The 18938-nt window shown below is 38.0% G+C and overlaps 1 protein-coding gene across 3 annotated transcripts; it reads left to right on the top strand.

Annotated features, from left to right (window-relative positions):
* The first annotated feature begins 625 nt into the window (after window positions 1-625).
* LOC126971779 (probable metabolite transport protein CsbC) lies at window positions 626-18651 on the top strand. 3 transcript variants are annotated; one of them, XM_050818183.1, is made up of 3 exons: window positions 626-768; window positions 13980-14115; window positions 14901-18651. In XM_050818183.1, the coding sequence occupies exons 1-3, from the start codon at window positions 733-735 to the stop codon at window positions 16196-16198; spliced, it is 1470 nt and encodes a 489-aa protein (XP_050674140.1). In that variant the 5' UTR covers window positions 626-732; the 3' UTR covers window positions 16199-18651. The 3 variants fall into 3 exon arrangements, with proteins under 3 accessions (XP_050674140.1, XP_050674139.1, XP_050674141.1); XM_050818182.1 differs by lacking the exon at window positions 626-768 and adding an exon at window positions 4521-4900; XM_050818184.1 differs by lacking the exon at window positions 626-768 and adding an exon at window positions 7508-7607.
* The last annotated feature ends 287 nt before the right edge of the window (window positions 18652-18938 follow it).

The following is an 18938-nucleotide window of genomic DNA, read 5'->3' as shown; positions in this document are numbered from 1 at the left end:
TAGAAGTCTTTGCCTGTACTACAAAAAATACATACAGTATGGCGGCTGGCGGACTCAATAATGGATGGCTATGCAGATATGTATTAGATCTTCTTTGAAAGAGTCCTGAAGACCGACATCTGACGATCACAGAGATACTCAGTTTCCTCTGGTCATCTACATGTTATTGATTCCATGCAGAATCCACGCAGACAAGTCTTAAGTATCCAAGGTGGAAGAACGCTATATAAGATTTTATCCAACTGCCCCGAAGATGGTTTTGGAATTTTCTAGAAAGTTAATTTTTGCACAAAATACATATTTACAAGCAATACAAAACAGCAAAGAATAATCAATTGATAAAATTGAAAAGAAATAAATAAAACAGATTTTAATCAGTTGACTACACCTTTTTGATGTGTTTAGTTAGGTAGGTACTTTACAAATTCAATAATTAAATCCAAATTGGTACATAAATAATTGAATTGTAAGGTATCCAACATAAAATTCAATAAAGTTTAAAAAATAAGTACAAAGATAGTAAAAATTTATTACAAATCTCTGTTTTAATAAACATTTTCTTATCATACTAAAGAATAATTAATTCGAAGATATTTCAATACCATAAAATGTAATGTCAGTATCATTGTACTGACAGTAAAACGTATAAAAGTGGTGTATTATAAAACAGTTACAAAAACGTATGTACTTAACAGTTAGTCAGTGATAAGCGTGAACGGTGAATTTGTTACAATGACTGTGAATATAAAATATTCTCGAAAATATCAGGTAATAGCTATAATCTATGTAAGTATTAGTGTACTTCAGTTATTTTTCACAGCTTTATGACGTACGGTATTTTACTGTGGGGTCATTTACCGTGTTTGCTAAAAAGAGAGCTGTTCGTGCTGTATATCAGCATGGCTATAGAATGTCTCTCAAATAAAAATTTAAACAAATAAATACTATGACTGTTCATTGTCAGTTTTTACATTTATGAAAATTTATTATACTTTCCAATGACGTTCTTTCACAAAAATCGTCCCCTTTTTCCTCTTTATGATGATTTTCATTATTATAACACTAGAAATAAGGGATTGCTTGTAACAAATTCTAGTAGGCTTCATAAGATACATAATAGCTTTAAGGGTAAATGTATACACTTTTATAATAAAGTCCCAGCCACTGTTCAGGCATTTTCTAAAAATGAATTTAAATGTTTTATTAAAAAATGGTTCTGTCGTAAATCCTATTACTCCACAGCTGAATATCTAAGTGATCGAACAGCCTGGGACTAAATTATGATTATTTTATAGCAATAGCAATGACAGTACAATATTGTATATTCTTTTACAAAATTTTATTGAAAAGAGCGCAAAAAAGGAATGCTGGGAGAGTTTCTTGCGCTGCTTCTTCTCTCTCACCGCGCCATTTGTTTCCGAAGCGGTAGTAGTATCTAGTATATGAGAAATTAAATAAAAAATAATTTTAAACGAATCAATTTCGAGAAAATAAATGCCTTTTATGACTTGCCTTTTTTAACGCTTTATTAACAAACAATGAAGAATTTAGAAGATACGTAGGCGTATTATAAAAGTGAATATACTTAAAAGTAGAAAAATAATGTGTTGTACAACATTATGATGATAGCACACATTTACTTTAGCTTAAAAATTACGACATTTAATACTTAGGACAGGAGGACGTCAGAGATGATGGTGTCAAAAACTGTACTGACTGCCTAAACAAATTAAGCATAAACAAATAGAGTGATTCTCAGATGGGTCCCAGGGAATGCCGGAATCATAGGTAATGAAATAGCCGATGAGCTCGCAAGAGCTGAAGCTAAAGCAGTCCAATACGGTTCGGAACCTATTTGTGGACTGCCTGAGAGCGCCATTCGTCACACACTGAGGAACCAATGTCAACTAGAAGCACTAAAAGCAGCAGCGGAACAAATCAACAGGTTTAAACCATTCCAAAGCACTGATAAAGGCATTCAATAACACAAACGCGAATGAAGTCCATTGAAGAATCATTGAACAGAAAAAACCTATGCATACTCACCAGGATGCTAACTAGGCACTTTCGCCCATATAAGCATCTCAGTGTGGTACGGAATAAAAAAAAACGAAAGAACTTGCAGATTTTGCCTTGAGGCTGATGGAACGCCTCTTCATCTACTCTGCAATTCCGTAACACCATCACCAACACGACACCATCTCAAATTAACAGAATATATTTTTATGAGAGGCAACAGCTGGTCCGATCATACAAATATGAATTATATTTATCGATACGTCATTAACTTATTACACTTTAGGTACAACAAGAGATAGAAAACTACTATACTAACATAATATTTTCATCAGTTCGAGAAAATAATTACGAGTATCTTTGGTTACTCTTACGGCATTATTTATAAAATAACACACCGAATAACTATGCTATTAAAATGGTATTAAAAATAAAGATATCTTAGTGGATAAAATCGTGATATTTGCAAGATACTAAGAATAAAATTATGAATATTATAATTATTTGAAAAACATTTTTACTATTCTTACACACTCTCATATCATATAACTTATTCAATACTTATATATTTTTATCAGTATTATTATAAAAATAATTACAAAGACCGTTAATTGCGCTATTTCTAATAGCGAGTTTGTGGTGTAAATGATTCATATGACTACATAATTATTTGTCAAGCAAGCAAATGAGACATTTTAGGATTTTTTTTTAAATTCAATTCAATTTTAAAAAATCAACCGAAACATTGAATTAACACTATTATCAGTCAAACCCAACAAAACGGAATCAGCTTCGTTGTGCGGTGTTTCCCAGGACAATATGACGTCCCAAGAAATTGGCAAAATAGCGCCTAGTTGAACCCATTTTCTTGACTATTTATATAAAGCTTATATTTTTTACAAAAAATACTTATAAATCTACAGAATATGGGATTTTTTTTTTCATTACATTTCTATTCTTTATAGAAATTCCGAAAAAATCACTAAAATACTCCTAATTTTTACAGCCATGCTAATGATTAAATCTAGATAAAAAAAATTACGAAAATGTATTTATTGTACAACAATACTATTTAACATGACACAGTTTTGTTAGTTTTGTAAAAAAATTGTGTTATGTTTGTAATAAATTAAAAATGCTTCTAATTCCGAAGTGGGAGACTCATGCTAGACTCGTCCTATGACTGAGGTGCTGACGCACTAACGGACCAGACTCGTCCGGATTAAGTACCACACCCGCACAGAAAATCAGCGTGAAGCACAGCGGTCCTTAAGGAGATTTTACCCCAAAAGGGTAACGGCTCTGCAAGAATCGGAGAAACCCTCTCCGAGCATTCTCGCTCGGGCAGCCCATCGTATTCTAGGGGGGGCACAAAATCACACATGTCTGATGACTAACGGGGCTTCAACACTGAGGCATCCCACTTCACGGTTAATGTGGACTTTTGCAACATTAGAAGAATTAACTCTAATTTAAACGCCGTCCACCATCACCTTGAAATAGCGCAGCCAGCCCTGTTTTTTTTTTACGAAGTCGCAGATTACCACATAATGATACATCATATTTTACATACGCCGTGGTATGCGTGTTCGTTAGAGAGGGTAGGGACTTGTCTACTAGCTAGCTGCGTGTAGATTTTGATGGCTCTTCTCTACAGGTCCCATACTGGTAACGCAGAAACGGATCATCTAATGGGCTTAGTTAGAACGACAATTGACGACGTGCTTGCTCAGATCCCCTCCGCTGGAATCATAGACTTGGGTGACTTCAACAGGCCTTGTTGCATTGGCGTCCTTATCATCCTTCTCATTAGATCTACTACTCATAAGCATATTTACCAGGTCTCTGTCGTCGCCCCTTTCGGAATGTCCGACCATTTCCGGCTCAGTAGTGTAGTAGCTATCCAACAACAGATTGATATTGCCTTAATAAGATGCATTTTTTTGTATCCTACCCTTGGGGCAGGGTTTGTTGTAAAGAGGAAATACAACCGTGCCTAAAATTCTTTAAGCAGCAAATCGGCGAGCAGCAACGCACGTTCTCAGCGTTTTCGAAAGCTGCTCTTGGTAACTTCAACCAGCCGTCTCTACCACTACTGTACATGTCCGGGCCGGATGACATTTCTCCCATCGTGCTCAGAACTTATGCCCCTGAGTTGACGGTGGTGCTAACAAGTTTTATCCAGCACTCATATTCAAAAGGCGTACTCCCGGAGTTATGGAAGTCAGCACTTGTCCATCCAATCAAAAAAAAGGAGACAGGCGGCGGGCGATCTTCTAGTATACCTAACACATAGAAGGGCGACGGCTATCAAAAGCAAGGGAGAAGGCCTGGTAGTTAGTCTAGATATACCAGGTCGTATATTGATCAAGGCGTTTCGGGGCCTCCTAATAGCGTCAAATGAATCTGGTCCAATTTAATGTCCTGAAGACTCGAGTTTACGTCTAGAAAACCGCACTTGTCTTATTCGCCTAGTATCTGAATACTGGGTCTTCAAAATTTCGAGCGATTGCCAATTACGCGGTCATCAGGAAGGCAAAGCCGAATTAGCTTCGATGAAACTGGGTGTCGTACATTGAGACGGCGGAGATAATACTTTAAGCCGGTCCTTATTTCAGCGCTCACAGCCACATTTTAGAATATGTCTACATTCTGTTTTGTATATCTATTCTAACATAATTTCATAAATTAGAATGAATCAAAAATATTATATTATATTTAAAAACCTACCTTTTGTCATAGGTGTCAATTACTATTTAGAAGATTTTCAAAAAGGCTATTCTAACATGCAATGCAATGCAAAATATGCATTAAAAAAGTGAGTGTGTGTCAGCTCCGACGCACGACTGGAGTTTACTGCTCAAGAACGATTGTCTTTGAACAGGTACTAAACAAAATCAAGTCCAATGGAGTCGGTTACAAACATACATACAGCAGAAGCTAATAAATTAAAGCCTATTAATTTTAAAAAAATATAGATATATATAAATAAAATAATAGGTTAGGTTAATAATTGTCTATTTGGCGTGAAATGCGCTTATACTCTACATATTAAATTAAACATTTAATTATGTGTATAGCTCATATAAATTTGTATCAACTATATTGATAATTCAATATTAAATAAATACAAAGCACACATGTTTATATATACAATACATGTCATATTAATGTATGAATTTTAACATACTTAGTACCCACGTGCTTATCAAATTTTCCGGCACTAGTATTTACACCACTTTCTTCCATTTTCTTCCAGAATTTTCCCTTAACTTATTTATTTTATTTATTTATTTGGAAACAGATACAGATACATCCTTAAACATAAAGTAAATAAAGAAAAATAGAAAAATGGATACAAGGATGTCTCCTTAAACAGTTTCACTAACTACACTTAATATTTAAATTTACACTCACATTACACTTAGTTGCAGACAAGCAGCTAATAAATAAATCTAACATAATGCAGTTGCAGACATTGTTACAATTTAGATGAAATTACGTGATTTCTAACTCACTCTGTTTGTGCCAGGATTTGTTTTATTCTGAGTTTGTAAGTTTTAGAGGAACACTAAAACATATCTACATAATTAAATCTAGAGTTATAGAGAGCAAACATTCTGTGCAGTGGCGTACGTCTACCAGTATTTGTTCTGGTGTTTGCGAGATGAAATAAATTATTAGAGCGTGTAGCACGGGCTGGTATATGAAAATCGATTAAATGAAGCAATTCTGAGGATATGATTTCACTCGTACATATTTTTGAGTGACTAATTCAATTAAACTCCGTCGCTGGCTTAATGAAAGAATATTAAATTGTTTTAAGAGATTCTTGTAGTGGTTTCGACGTCCACCCAAGCGAAAGTTTAGGATAAGTAAGAATTTCTCTTTTATCATCTCGACCTGATGGTCATATACCTTATACAGATTCCATATTGGGGTGACATATTCAAGCTGCGGTAGCACAAGTATTCGATAAAGACACATATATGTATCTTTAAATGCCTTAGAGATGCGTGTAATAAAGCCTAACATACGATATGCATTATTCGCTATGTGATCAATGTGGTCATTAAGTGTCAACTTGGCATCAAGATATACCCCAAGATCACGAATACAGGTAACTGTTTCAAGTTCTTGATCGCCTAGTGTAAATCTCGTTTCAATTTTGTTTTTGCTTTTCGTAAAAGAGATATGCTTACATTTAGTGTAACTTAAAAATAGTTTGTTACTTTTGCAATAGACATCTAACCTATTCAAGTCTTCCTGCATAAGCAGGACATCATTGAAGTCAACAATGTGGGAATACAATTTTAAATCATCTGCATAAAATAAAAACTTTATGAAAATATAATAATAAATCAATTTCAATAATATAATAAAGCTTCAAAATACAAGAAAATGAAAGGTGCGCGAGAAATGATGCGCACCAAAAAGGTTACTATGACATTTTGATCAGCAGATTTTACTGTCCATATTTTTTTCATACCGGCCGCCTTATATGAAAATCGATTCTTAAGGGGTAAACTCTAATAAACTCCAATAAAGGTCGTCGAATTGAGCCTCGATTCACTCCAGAGTGGCTTCGATTCCTAAATTCCATGTCTAATAAACTGCTGCCGATCACGGAGATAGTCAGAGAAGAGATTAAGAAGCTTTGGACTATAGCACAAAGTATAGCAAGCAGGATGTCATTATTAACCCTGTCGAAGGCCTTACGAAAATCAAAGTAAATCACATCTACTTGTAATCGTATATCTAATTGTGTTGATATAAATTCTGTTAATGTTAAAAAAAAAAATTTACTGACCTTCTGCTTCTAAAACCATGCTGAGCATTATTAAGAAGTTTAACTACCTGTAAATAAATTAGTCTGTGGGGAATATTTTCAAATATTTAAGCTGGTGAAGATAGAATTGCTATGGGTCGATAACTTTCAACATCGGATTTAGCAGAACTCTGCGGTATAGGCGTTACACGCGTTGTTTTCCATTGGAATAGCAACTTGTTTGCTAAGATAAATTAAATATATGACATAAAGGGGAGGCAATGTATGTCTTTAAATCCTTGAAGAGAAATATGGTAATCAGTCAGGTCCTAATGAACTGAAAGATTTTAATTTATTAACCCCATATCCTGAGATGTGAATTTAAGTATACACTGGCCTTCAAAAGTAAGTATCACACTTTTAAAATTGGGATAACGTTTTAAGTTCACAAGATATACTTTCGAAATAAAAAGGACTCCAAAGAGAATTTAATTTTGTACATAAAAACTTTATAGTCGGTAACCTTCTTTTAAGAATTGGCTGAAAAAAAACTTCAAAAACAAAACCATTCCTTTTTCAAAGTGGATGTTTCCGAATTACAATTTTACCATTCACATTTTTCTTTCTGTTTTAAATTTTTTTCAAGATCGATGGGTCTTGTTTTAAAATTGATGTTAAAAAGCACATAACATTTATTTATCATGCCTCTTTCAGTTGAAGAATGTGCTAGGATCATGGCTTTTCTGGAACTAGGCATCAGTATACTTCACACTACAAGAATGGTGGATGTGACGGTACGAACGGTCCAGAAGGTAAAGCGAAGGTACGAAGAGACTGGACACTATCTGAGGAGACCTTGTAATGGCAGACCCAGGTGTACCAGTACCCGAGAAGATCGTTATATTATTTCCACTGTGTTAAGAAATCGCCACAAAAATGCAGTTGAAGTCCAGCAACAGCCCAGACCCAGAGGGACTACATTAGTGACAGTACAGTGAGAAAAAAAAAAATATATATATATATATTTATTTTCTCTCACAATAAAAACTTACAATACACAGTTTATTAAAATCTATATTGATACATTGTTATAATTGTGAGAGACCGGCGCTTGAAATAGGTAACAAAATACCTGTGCTACAAGTCACCGGGCCCCCAAAGCACATGGTTAAAATGATGGAGCGAATAAACAAAAAATAAATATATTATAACGAAACTTAATTAGATAAACATAACTTAATTAGATACAGGAAGTAATTGGTGTTAGTGTTGATGATGGTTATGTGAAGGTGTGTGTGTGTGTATGTAGTGACTTGGTGTATGTAATTTTCAGTTTCAGTGTAGTCCAAGTGTTTTCGCCATTCAAATAGAAGTTCTTTACTTTTTTGATAGTTTACTTTGTGTAAGTTTAAGTCTTTACTTATCTTATTAAACAAAAAGCTACCTAAATAACACGGGAATCTATTGATGAAGAATGTATTAAATTTGTGTGTGAGAAGAAGACTTGCTGAAGCAAATTTGAAACCCCGAAGACCAGCGAGTGGCCCAAAACTCGAGAGACAGCATCGAGTAGCGAGACTGCGATACGCCCGTGAACACATGCAGTGAAATGAAGAAGAATGGTCAAGAATTTTGTTTGCAGATGAGTCTTGATTCTCCCTTTACACTTCTGATGGAAGGCGAAGAGTTTACAGGCGACCTGGTGAGCGATACCTTCAAGCCTGCATCTCAGAAAGAGTCCAGTACGGTGGAGGCAGTGTACATGTATGGGCTAGCATATCTTCAGAAGGTCGCACAGAGCTAGTAGCCATAGAAAATGGCACCCTCACTGGGCAAAGATATGCTCAAGAGATTCTCAATGAGTATTCAGGGCCGTATTTAGCAAATATGGGTGATGGCTCGATGCTGATGCATGAAAATGCCCGGCCACACACGGCTCATATCGTACAACAGTATATTCAGGAGGTCGGTATCAGCGTGATGGCTTGGCCATCAAGAAGTCCTGATCTCAACCCGATTGAACACGCCTGGGATGAGCTTGGGAGGCTAGTCAGAAATCGCAGACCACCACCTACTACCCTCAGGGCACTAAAGCAGGCCCTGGTAGAAGAATGGGAGAATATTCCCCAACATCGGCTCCGATACCTAGTGTTCAGTATGCCAAACCGGTTTGAAGCTGTTATCAGAGCTCGAGGAGGCAATACCAGTTATCAAAAATTAAATAACATGTAATACATTTTAGTTGAATTTTTTTACACTAATCTAAAAATGTCTATTTTCATTGTTTTATCTTTTTTAAGTTAAAAATGTTACTAATGTATAATATTAGTTTCTAAGAATTAAAGCCTATAAAATGTGCAACAAAACGTTTTTAATCTTAAATCTCTACCTTCTATAGTTAAGAAAAAAAAATAATTTGAAAAGTGTGATACTTACTTTTGCAGGCCAGTGTATTTATATAGTTGCTATTGTGAGAAGTGTCATTATTATTGGCTTGTGTTGTATTTAGTTGTGTAATATCGGTAGAATACACACTTGCAAAGAACCTGGCAAATGCATCAGCAGCTGCAGCTCCCGTAAAACTGTCACCCTTGAACTTTACCGTTGGCTCAAAACCTCCTTTCGAACGAAGACTTGCTATGTGCTTCCAGAATACAAGCGGATTAGATTTGATATTATTTTCTACGCGTATTAGATATGCATTGTTAGCCTCAGCAGCTCGACGTTTTAATGAACTTCTCATATCCGAAAAGGCCCGGAAGTCATATAGCCGCTGGGTTTTCCTCCAATTTCTATGTAATTTAAGTTCAAGTTTAGTGTCTTTTATAATATCAACCAATATCAATATAATAAAAAGTTATGTTGTCGTATTACTCGAAAGATTCAGCGTTCGATTTGGAAATACGAAATAGTTTATGAAAGTGACACTAGATGACGTTAAATCTAGTATTATTTGTTTTTAATTTGGGCTCATCAAACTTAGCCCCCCAAAAAAAATTTTTTTTCTATTTTTGAATTTTCAATATCGCATGTTCTTAATTGTTCGCTATAAATAATTGTTTGGTCTTTTGTTGTTTATTTAAAAACAATTAATTAAAAATGGGAGGAAACGCCTACTATTTGGTTCTGGCACTCGCCGGCCGCTGCCGCGGCACGCTACGCTCGGCTCGTGCGTTGTTTTAACTGTTCTAACATAACCTAACCTAACCAATTTTAATGAATTGCAAATTTAAAAAAAAAATCGAGAACAAACAAATGTTTATAGAGAACAATCAAGAACAAATGGCGAACTAACGATGAAATAAAAAAAAATTAAAAAATAAAAAAAAAACTGGGGGGCTAACTTTCTTGAGCTTTTAATTTGAACTAAGATGGGTTCTGGTTTGATGTGATGGTCTGTGGTTCAACGCCATCTAATAAAGTTTAGGAAACTAACTTTCATTAGCCACAACACTTCTTATTGCAAAATAAAATAATTTTCAAATGTGACGATGGTGGCCGATAGTAAAATACAATGCTAATTGCTACCTTATTTGTAAGCCGACAAAGTCTGTTTTTATTAAATGAGAAAAACGTTACTATCAAATTTTGATGAGCAGATTTTACGGTCCATATTTTTCTCATACCGGGCGCCTTATATGAAAATCGATTCTAAAGGAGTAAACTCCAAAAATTTAAGACTTTTTTACCTTGTTTTTTTTTTTTTTTTTATGGAATAGGAGGATAAACGAGCGTACGGGTCACCTGTTGTTAAGTGATCACCGCCGCCCACAATCTCTTGCAACACCAGAGGAATCACAGGAGCGTTGCCGGCCTTTAAGGAAGGTGTACGCGCTTTTTTTGAAGGTACCCATGTCGTATCGTCCCTGAAACACCGCACAAGGAAGCTCATTCCACAGCTTTGTAGTACGTGGAAGAAAGCTCCTTGAAAACCGCACTGTGGAGGACCGCCACACATCCAGAAGGTGAGGATGATATCCTAACTTGTGGCGTGTCGTGCGAAGGTGGAATTCGGCGGCAGGAATCAGGTTAAACAGCTCTTCGGAACACTCCCCGTGATAAATGCGGTAGAAGACACACAATGAAGCGACGTCTCTACGCAACGCCAAGTGGTCCAGCCGTTCACAGAGCACTGTGTCCCCGACAATTCGAGCTGCTCTGCGTTGCACGCGGTCAAATGGATCGAGCTGATACTGGGGTGCGCCAGACCAGAGATGACAGCAATACTCCATGTGTGGCCGGACCTGCGCTTTGTAGAGCGCTAGTATGTGGGCCGGCGTGAAGTATTGCCGTGCTCTATTAATGACGCCCAGTTTCTTTGAAGCCAATTTCGCTTTGCCTTCCAGATGACCACGAAATTGGCAATCGCTCGAGATTTCGAGACCGAGTATTCCGATACTAGGCGAGGCTTTGAGGGAAGTGTTGTCGAAGAGCGGTGAGACGACAAATGGGGTTTATTTAGTGGTAAACGCGCAAACTTGAGTCTTCTGGGGGTTAAATTGGACAAGGTTCAACTTACCCCATTCCGCGACCTTCTCAAGAGAGGACTCGATAGAAGACACAAGTTTCTCCCGGCACTGGTCGACGATTTCCCGAGAGAGACCTGCATGGCCAGTGTATACGGCATCACCAGTGCTGTCGTCTGCATAGCAATGAATGTTGGAGGTGTCCAACATATCATTGATATGCAGAAGAAACAGCGTGGGAGACAGCACACAGCCTTGGGGCACTCCAGCATTCACGGGCTTCGGGTTCGTGCAATATCCGTCGACAACGACCTGTACGCTGCGCCCAGTGAGGAAGCTGGAGGTCCACTTGCACAAGCTCTCGGGAAGCCCAAATGATGAAAGTTTGGAGAGGAGCGCCTTGTGCCATACACGATCAAAGGCCTCCGCTATATCCAGGCTAACTGCCAGGCCTTCCCCCTTGCTTTCAATAGCCGCTGCCCATCTATGTGTTAGGTATACCAGAAGATCACCTGCCGACCGACCATGGCGAAACCCGTATTGTCGATCGTTGATCAACTGGTGACCCTCTAGATATACCAAGAGCTGACGGCTAATTATGCTCTCCATGATTTTGGAGAGCAGGGAGGTAATAGCAATACGCCTGTAGTTTGCCGGATCCGAACTGTCTCCTTTTTTTTGGATCGGATGGACAAGGGCTAACTTCCATGAGTCAGGGACTACGCCTTTAGAATATGAGTGCCGGAATAAACGCGTTAGCACCGGCGTCAACTCAGGGGCACAAGTTCTAAGCACGATTGGAGAAATGCCATCCGGCCCGCTCGACTTCCTGACGTCCAACAAAAACAGAGCTCGCCTAACAGTTTTCTGTCTGAACTGTACTTCAGGCATAGAGCTCTGACACCGCGGGATGGTCGGCGGTGTTTTTCCGTTGTCGTCAAGAGTCGAGTTGGAGGCGAAGAGAGTGCACAAGAGATCGGCTTTCTCTTTTGCCGCATGGGCCAGGGTGTCATTCCTCATGTGCAACGGCGGCATGGACGGCTGGCCAAAGACCAGCTTTCGACAACGACCAGAACTTGCGTGTTCCGGTCGGGTAACTGGAAAGCTGCTCGCCGATTTTGACGACGTGTTTTGATTTGCACGGGTGATTTGCCGCTTAAAAAATCTGGAGGCACGGTTGTATTTCCTCTTAAGAACTGTGCAGTTCGGATCCTTTGCGCCCAGCGCCGCAACCCAAACTCGATACGCCTATTTTTTGCAGTCAGATGCTGCTTTAACTGACGCATCGAACCAGGGCTGTGATCTGCCACCGATGGGTACTACAGAGTTTGGTATAAAAATATCCATAGCCTGTAGTATCACATCGGCTACTGCAACGGCGCAGGCACTAGGATCATCCGAAGGGAAACAAACCCTGCCCCAAGGGCAGGATGCAAAAAAGGAACGCATCCTATCTCAATCTGCTGACTTGTAGTGCCAAATGCAGCGGATCGCTGGTGGTCTGCGACGTTGGCGTCGGATAGGCACTACACTCCTGACCAGGCAATGGTCGGACGTTCCGAGAGGGGCATCGACAAAGACCTGGTAACCATCGGGATGTGTAGTCAGCAGAATATCCAATAAGGACGGCATGTGGCTATCCACATCCGGGAGCCGCGTTGGCGACTCGACCAATTGGGACAGACCATACGCCAATGCAAAATTATGCACAGATCGCCCTGCGTAGTCTGTGGTACGTGATCCAAGCCATTCGGCATTGTGCTCGTTGAAATCACCCAAGACTACGATTTCAGCGGAGGGGATCTGTGCAAGCACGTCGTCAATTACCGCTTGAACGCAGCCCATGAGATGATCGGTTTCTGCGCTACCACTATGGGACCTGTAGACACACGCATAGATGCGGACGCGGTCCTCTAAATCTACGCGGAGCCAGAGAGTGGACAGGTCCCTACCCTCAAAATTGCCGAGACGGCGACAGCAGATATCCTCCCTAACGTACCCCGGCATGAGGCAAAAAATTGTGCTCAATTTTGTACCCGGGGTACGTTAAATATGACGTATCGCTAGGTCGAGATATCTGCGTCTCCGTAAGGAAACACAAGGCCGGCTGCGCCGTCTCAAGGTGGTGGTGGACGGCGTTTAAATTGGAGTGAATTCCCCTGATATTGCAAAAGTCCACGTTGAGTGTGGAGCGGGGTGCCGTGGTGTTACTGCCTCGTTTGTCCTTGGTCATGCGCGGTTCTGTGCCCTCCCAAGAATACGAAGGGCAGCCCGAGTTAGAGTGCTCGGGGAGGGATTCTCGGACTCTGGTAGAGCCGGTACCCTCCTGGGGTAAAATCTTTTTAAGCTCCGCTGACATATTCGGGTGGAGGGGGGGGGGGAATGGCCACCGGTCCTCGACACTAACCTATGCGAAACATAGCGGCACTAGGCCGCTACTTCACACCGGTATTCTATGCAAGTGTGGTAATCAACCCGGACGAGCCTGGCCAGATTGTGCTGACGTCAAAAGACGGCAGCGTGACTCTCCCACTTCTAAAAGTAAACTGTTGTAAACTGAAGAGGGAAAATTTTATTTTATATAAAATTATAGATCTAAACAATTTGTTATATTTTTAAGGTGATAACCCTCGCTTCTATTTGAAAACAAAATTTATATAGATGCAAGCAGACTAAATCTGTTTTGAATATTTAGGTATATGTGAACTACCGTACTATTTTTGTTCCAGTTAGTAATACAAACAGGATTAATATTATGCAGCGTGTCTGATGGGTTTATATTTGGGCAAATGTCTGGAATGATAGATGCTTTGCAGGGTAAAGATGATACTATAATAATGACCCCAGAGGATATATCACTAATGGGTTTGTACATATTTAACATACTCGTAGCGTCAACATCTATTTTAAGTTTAAATTATAATGAATTAATTATTAATCAAGCTCCGAAAACACTTATAAATTTAAACGTTCTTTGCTCAGAAATTAGTGATAAATAACATAAAATCCATAGAATAACAGTTTTAATTGCTACTACAATTAAATACTGAAAATATTATCTTATATAATATTACTCAAGTAGCTTGTTGCAAACTCATAGTTCTATAGTTTTATGAGATATAATTGAACTGAATTCCTTAACCGCACTTTTCTTTACCCCAATATTATTTTTTGTTTTGTACTAACACACAATGTTCAAAACGTCATAGCTAGCACATCATAATATATTTTTTTAATGGAATAGGAGGACAAACGAGCGTACGGGTCACCTGTTGTTAAGTGATCACCACCACCCACAATCTCTTGCAACACCAGAGGAATCACAGGAGCGTTGCCGGCCTTTAAGGAAGGTGTACGGGCTTTTTTTGAAGGTACCCATGTCGTATCGTCCCGGAAACACCGCACAAGGAAGCTCATTCCACAGCTTTGTAGTACGTGGAAGAAAGCTCCTTGAAAACCGCACTGTGGAGGACCGCCACACATCCAGATGGTGGAGATGATATCCTAACTTGTGGCGTGTCGTGCGAAGGTGGAATTCGGCGGTTATTAAATAATTAATTAATTCGAATATTAAATAATTATTCAACTTCTAATTAATGGCTTCCTAGTATATATTTTTCTTAAAATAATGATTGATTTCTTCTTTCCAGCGGCGGTAGTAAACCTATCATGCATAGGAGGATTCATGATTGTTGGTATCATGACTGAATATTTTGGAAGGCGATTGACAATATCTATACTTACACTTCCAGTGGCAGTCTGTTGGATCATGATATATTACGCTTGCAACAAGTTTATAATTTTGTTGTCAAGAATCATACTTGGAGTTTCTTATGGTGGCATTTTGGTACTATGTCATGTCTGTGTAGGAGAATATTCTCCTTCTAATTTAAGACAAATTTGTTTTAATTTGATGGCGGGAGTTGGATCACTTTTGGGATCGTTTTCTGGACATATGCTGAGTATATTTTTTAATTGGCGAACAGTAGCTTTATTAGGATTAATACCAACAATGCTATCTTGTATACTCCCATTTTTTTGGGTAGAGAGTCCGTCGTGGTTAGCGTCTAAAGGGCGATTTGATGAAAGTCGAAAATCCTTTAAGAAACTGCATTATATGGACAAAGAGAATGAGAAAGAATTAGAAAACCTCATTGCACTCGAAAAAACTAAAGTAGTTGCTTTAAAAAGTAATTCTGCTAATACTCCCGCGAAAACCATATGGCGGGCTTGTCAACAGTTGTACCTTTGGAAGATTATATTTTTATGTTTGATGACAAATGTGTACAGAGTGGCTGCAGGCCGTATTCTTTTTAATACTATGGCCTTAACTATATTTCAAGATTTTACTGGAGAATCTAAATTATGGCTAGTGACCTTACTCATCGATGGTTTTGGTATACTTGGTGCTTTACTTTCATGTGTTTTTGTGAGTTTATTTAGGATGAGAAGTTTATTATTTGTATTAGGAACAATAGGTAATATTGTTCTTATTATTTTAAGTTTTGTGTTATATTATAGACCAGATGTTGATGGGGAAACTGCATGGATTAAGGCTTGTTTGCTAGCTTTGTATCTAATTATAGTTAATTCGGGTCCATATCCCGTTCTTGAAACCATACTAGCGGAAGTATATCCATTGGAAGCTAAGGCATTTTGTATATTCATAGTGGGTTCGGTCACTGGTGCTATGCAATTCCTTGCAATTAATTTAGCTCAAAAGATGTTTGCCTGTATAGGGTATCATGGTTCATTCCTTATCAATTCATTCTTAACTTTCGTCAGCTTAGGCTATCTATGGGTGTATTTACCAGAGACCAAGGGAAAAACATTGCAAGAAATTGAATTGTATTTCAAAAAAGGTTTTATTGATTCTGTTGAACTAGATAATAGTGATAAAGATTGTGATTTCAAAATAATGTTGAGGGACACATTAAAAGAAGTATGAGCTGCGACATTACGCAATAGGATCTTTGCCTTTTCGTACTGTTGAATAATACCTACTTAAACATACATATAAACATCCATGACTCGGAAACAACATCCATATTCATCATATAAATGCTTGCACCTACCGGGATTTGAACCCGGGCCCTCTAGCTTAGTAGGTAGGATCACTAATCACTCGGCTATACAGGTCGTCATGCCAATGTAGTGCCGCTCAATTCTTGATAAATGCAAAATTCTGATCGGCACTACAACTGCGCTCGTCACCTTGAGACATAAGATGTTAAGTCTCATTTGCCCTAATACGCCTCTCACGACACCCTTGGGCCTGGGACTTCCCTATTTTTTTAAGCCCTGGTGAAGCACAGGGCAAAAGCTTTTTTAAGAATTGAAAAATGGAAGTAAGCAGTACTTTGCAGATTGTTTTGCATATTGCGCCTCGCTTTCTTCAGTATGTAATGTATTTCTTCCTTGATTTGACGCTATTCTTTTATTACGCAGTGTCTTTTCTTGTCGACCATGTTTTTAGCAAACTTGACACATAACAAATGTATTGGAATTTTCTTGGAACTTTCGAACCTATTCGATACTGTTTCTGTTCCGCATCTACTAAATAAATTGGAAAGAATGGGGATCCGCGGTCACCTAGACAAACTCAAAGATTATCTCTCTGATAGAATCCAGTACATAAAACTTTACTCATTTGTGAATAGCGAAGTATCTGCCACTTTTGGTGTTCCCCAAGGTTCTATCTTAAGCCCCACCCTGTTCCTGGTACATATTTATAGCCTCTGCAATATTTCTCTTCACAACTGTTCAATATGCATTCAAAGCTCACCTATGCAGATGATACAGCACTCCTAGTCCGTGGAAGTGACAGGCCTACCACTTTTGCTTTAGCGGAACAAGCTCACAGAAAGGTGAACCTTACATAACTTACTTACGTGACCTTTTCAATAATATCTCTAGGTCAACCATCACCAGACATTTTCCCGTTTAAGGCTTACTCCTGCACCAATCGATTTTCACCTTCTTCATGTGATTGCCCATCTTTATCTAGATCTAATAATATCAAATATTTTGGAGTCTATATTTATAACCAATTAAACTGGAAATTTCACCTGGAAAAACTTTCCTTGCATATACGAAAATTAATATTATACATATTTAATAATATTAGGTATTCCGCTGATAGTGATCGTCCATCATCAGCTATTGCATTCCAATATGGGGAGGTGCCGCAAAGACCAGTTTTTGAACTACAATTGCCACAAAGAGCTGTGATTAAGGTAATGACCCGTTACCTTTTTAGGTACCTAACTCTACGAGTCAGCTTTACAAAGAAGTTCTGACCGTTCGACAGCTCTTTATACTTCATTCCGTGATAAGAAAACTCACCACCTTCTCATATGATAAAAACTAAATGAGAATAAAATCTCAAAGAGTATTTCCAGTTCCAACTTTTATAACATCTCTAACCAGTCGACTTCATCAAGTAATCGCAAGTCATCTTTATAATAAAATAAATTAAGAATGTCATATAATATAGTGTATAATAGTGTAATTAGTATTTGTACATATAGTTTACATTAGTTACCTATTGCAACATAGGAATATTCTACACGTATTATTAATTATTGTAAAATGTTGTTAATTACCTTAAATGTATGCGTGCTCCTTCATTTTTCATGGTATTACCATAAACTTAGCGTAAGACACAAACCCTATGTAAAATTAAACTTATCAGTGGGAGGTTCCTTTGCGCAGAATGCCGGCTAGATTATGGGTACCACAACGGCGCCTATTTGTGCCGTGAAGCAGTAATGTGTAAGCATTGCTGTGTTTCGGTCTGAAGGGCGCCGTAGCTAGTGAAATTACTGGGCAAATGAGACTTAACATCTTATATCTCAAGGTGACGAGCGCAGTTGTAGTGCCGCTCAGAATTTTTGAGGTTTTTCAAGAATCCTGAGCGGCACTGCATTGTAATGGGCAGGGCGCATCAATGACCATCAGCTGAACGTCCTGTTCATCTCGTCCCTTTATTTTCATAAAAAAAATTGAGATAAGTATACTTACATAAAAACTTAGGTGGGAGAAATAGACGGAATAGATGAAGTCTATGAAACCATTTAGAAATAATTTTGTGTCCATTAGACTCCTGTCAAATTGGACCGCGTTTTAATGTAGATGTTTTTATTGTTATTGTTCTGTGTTTTGACGGATATTAATTAAAAATGTCGTGTTCTGTATTAGATTGTGTTGTTGCAAGCATCAATTCAATTATAGAAATATAATCAAATTTCCAACGCGGAAATGCTGCCAGTATTCTTGGTACGCTTCCACGTAATGATAGTTTTAATTTTATGTATAGTCATAGTATTGTTAATATAGTTATAAGATTTGTTTTGTTTGAATAAATGTGTATTAGAATTATAGAAACATTTCAAAGGTAAATGCTGATTCTTCAATACAACTTTCGTGGTGATTAATTTCTCTATAAATACTCTAACTTCTTAAGATTATAGGAATAAAAAAAATTTTTTTTTTGAAAATATTGTATACGTGACTATGATGCAGTTAATCGATATTTATCATAGGGATGGACCAAAAGCAAAATACTACACACTTCACTAACTCACCAACCCATCTGTAAACAGACATAAACATTTTAAATTTAGTCTCTCCGTAATGAGGAGAGTGTTTTTCTATTACCCTAGTACAGTATACTAAGTATGGGCATC

Source organism: Leptidea sinapis, chromosome 24 (assembly GCF_905404315.1).
Source record: "Leptidea sinapis chromosome 24, ilLepSina1.1, whole genome shotgun sequence".
Classification (NCBI taxonomy): domain Eukaryota; kingdom Metazoa; phylum Arthropoda; class Insecta; order Lepidoptera; family Pieridae; genus Leptidea; species Leptidea sinapis.
Note: the sequence above shows the minus strand (reverse complement) of the source record. Positions and strands in the feature narration are given on the sequence as shown.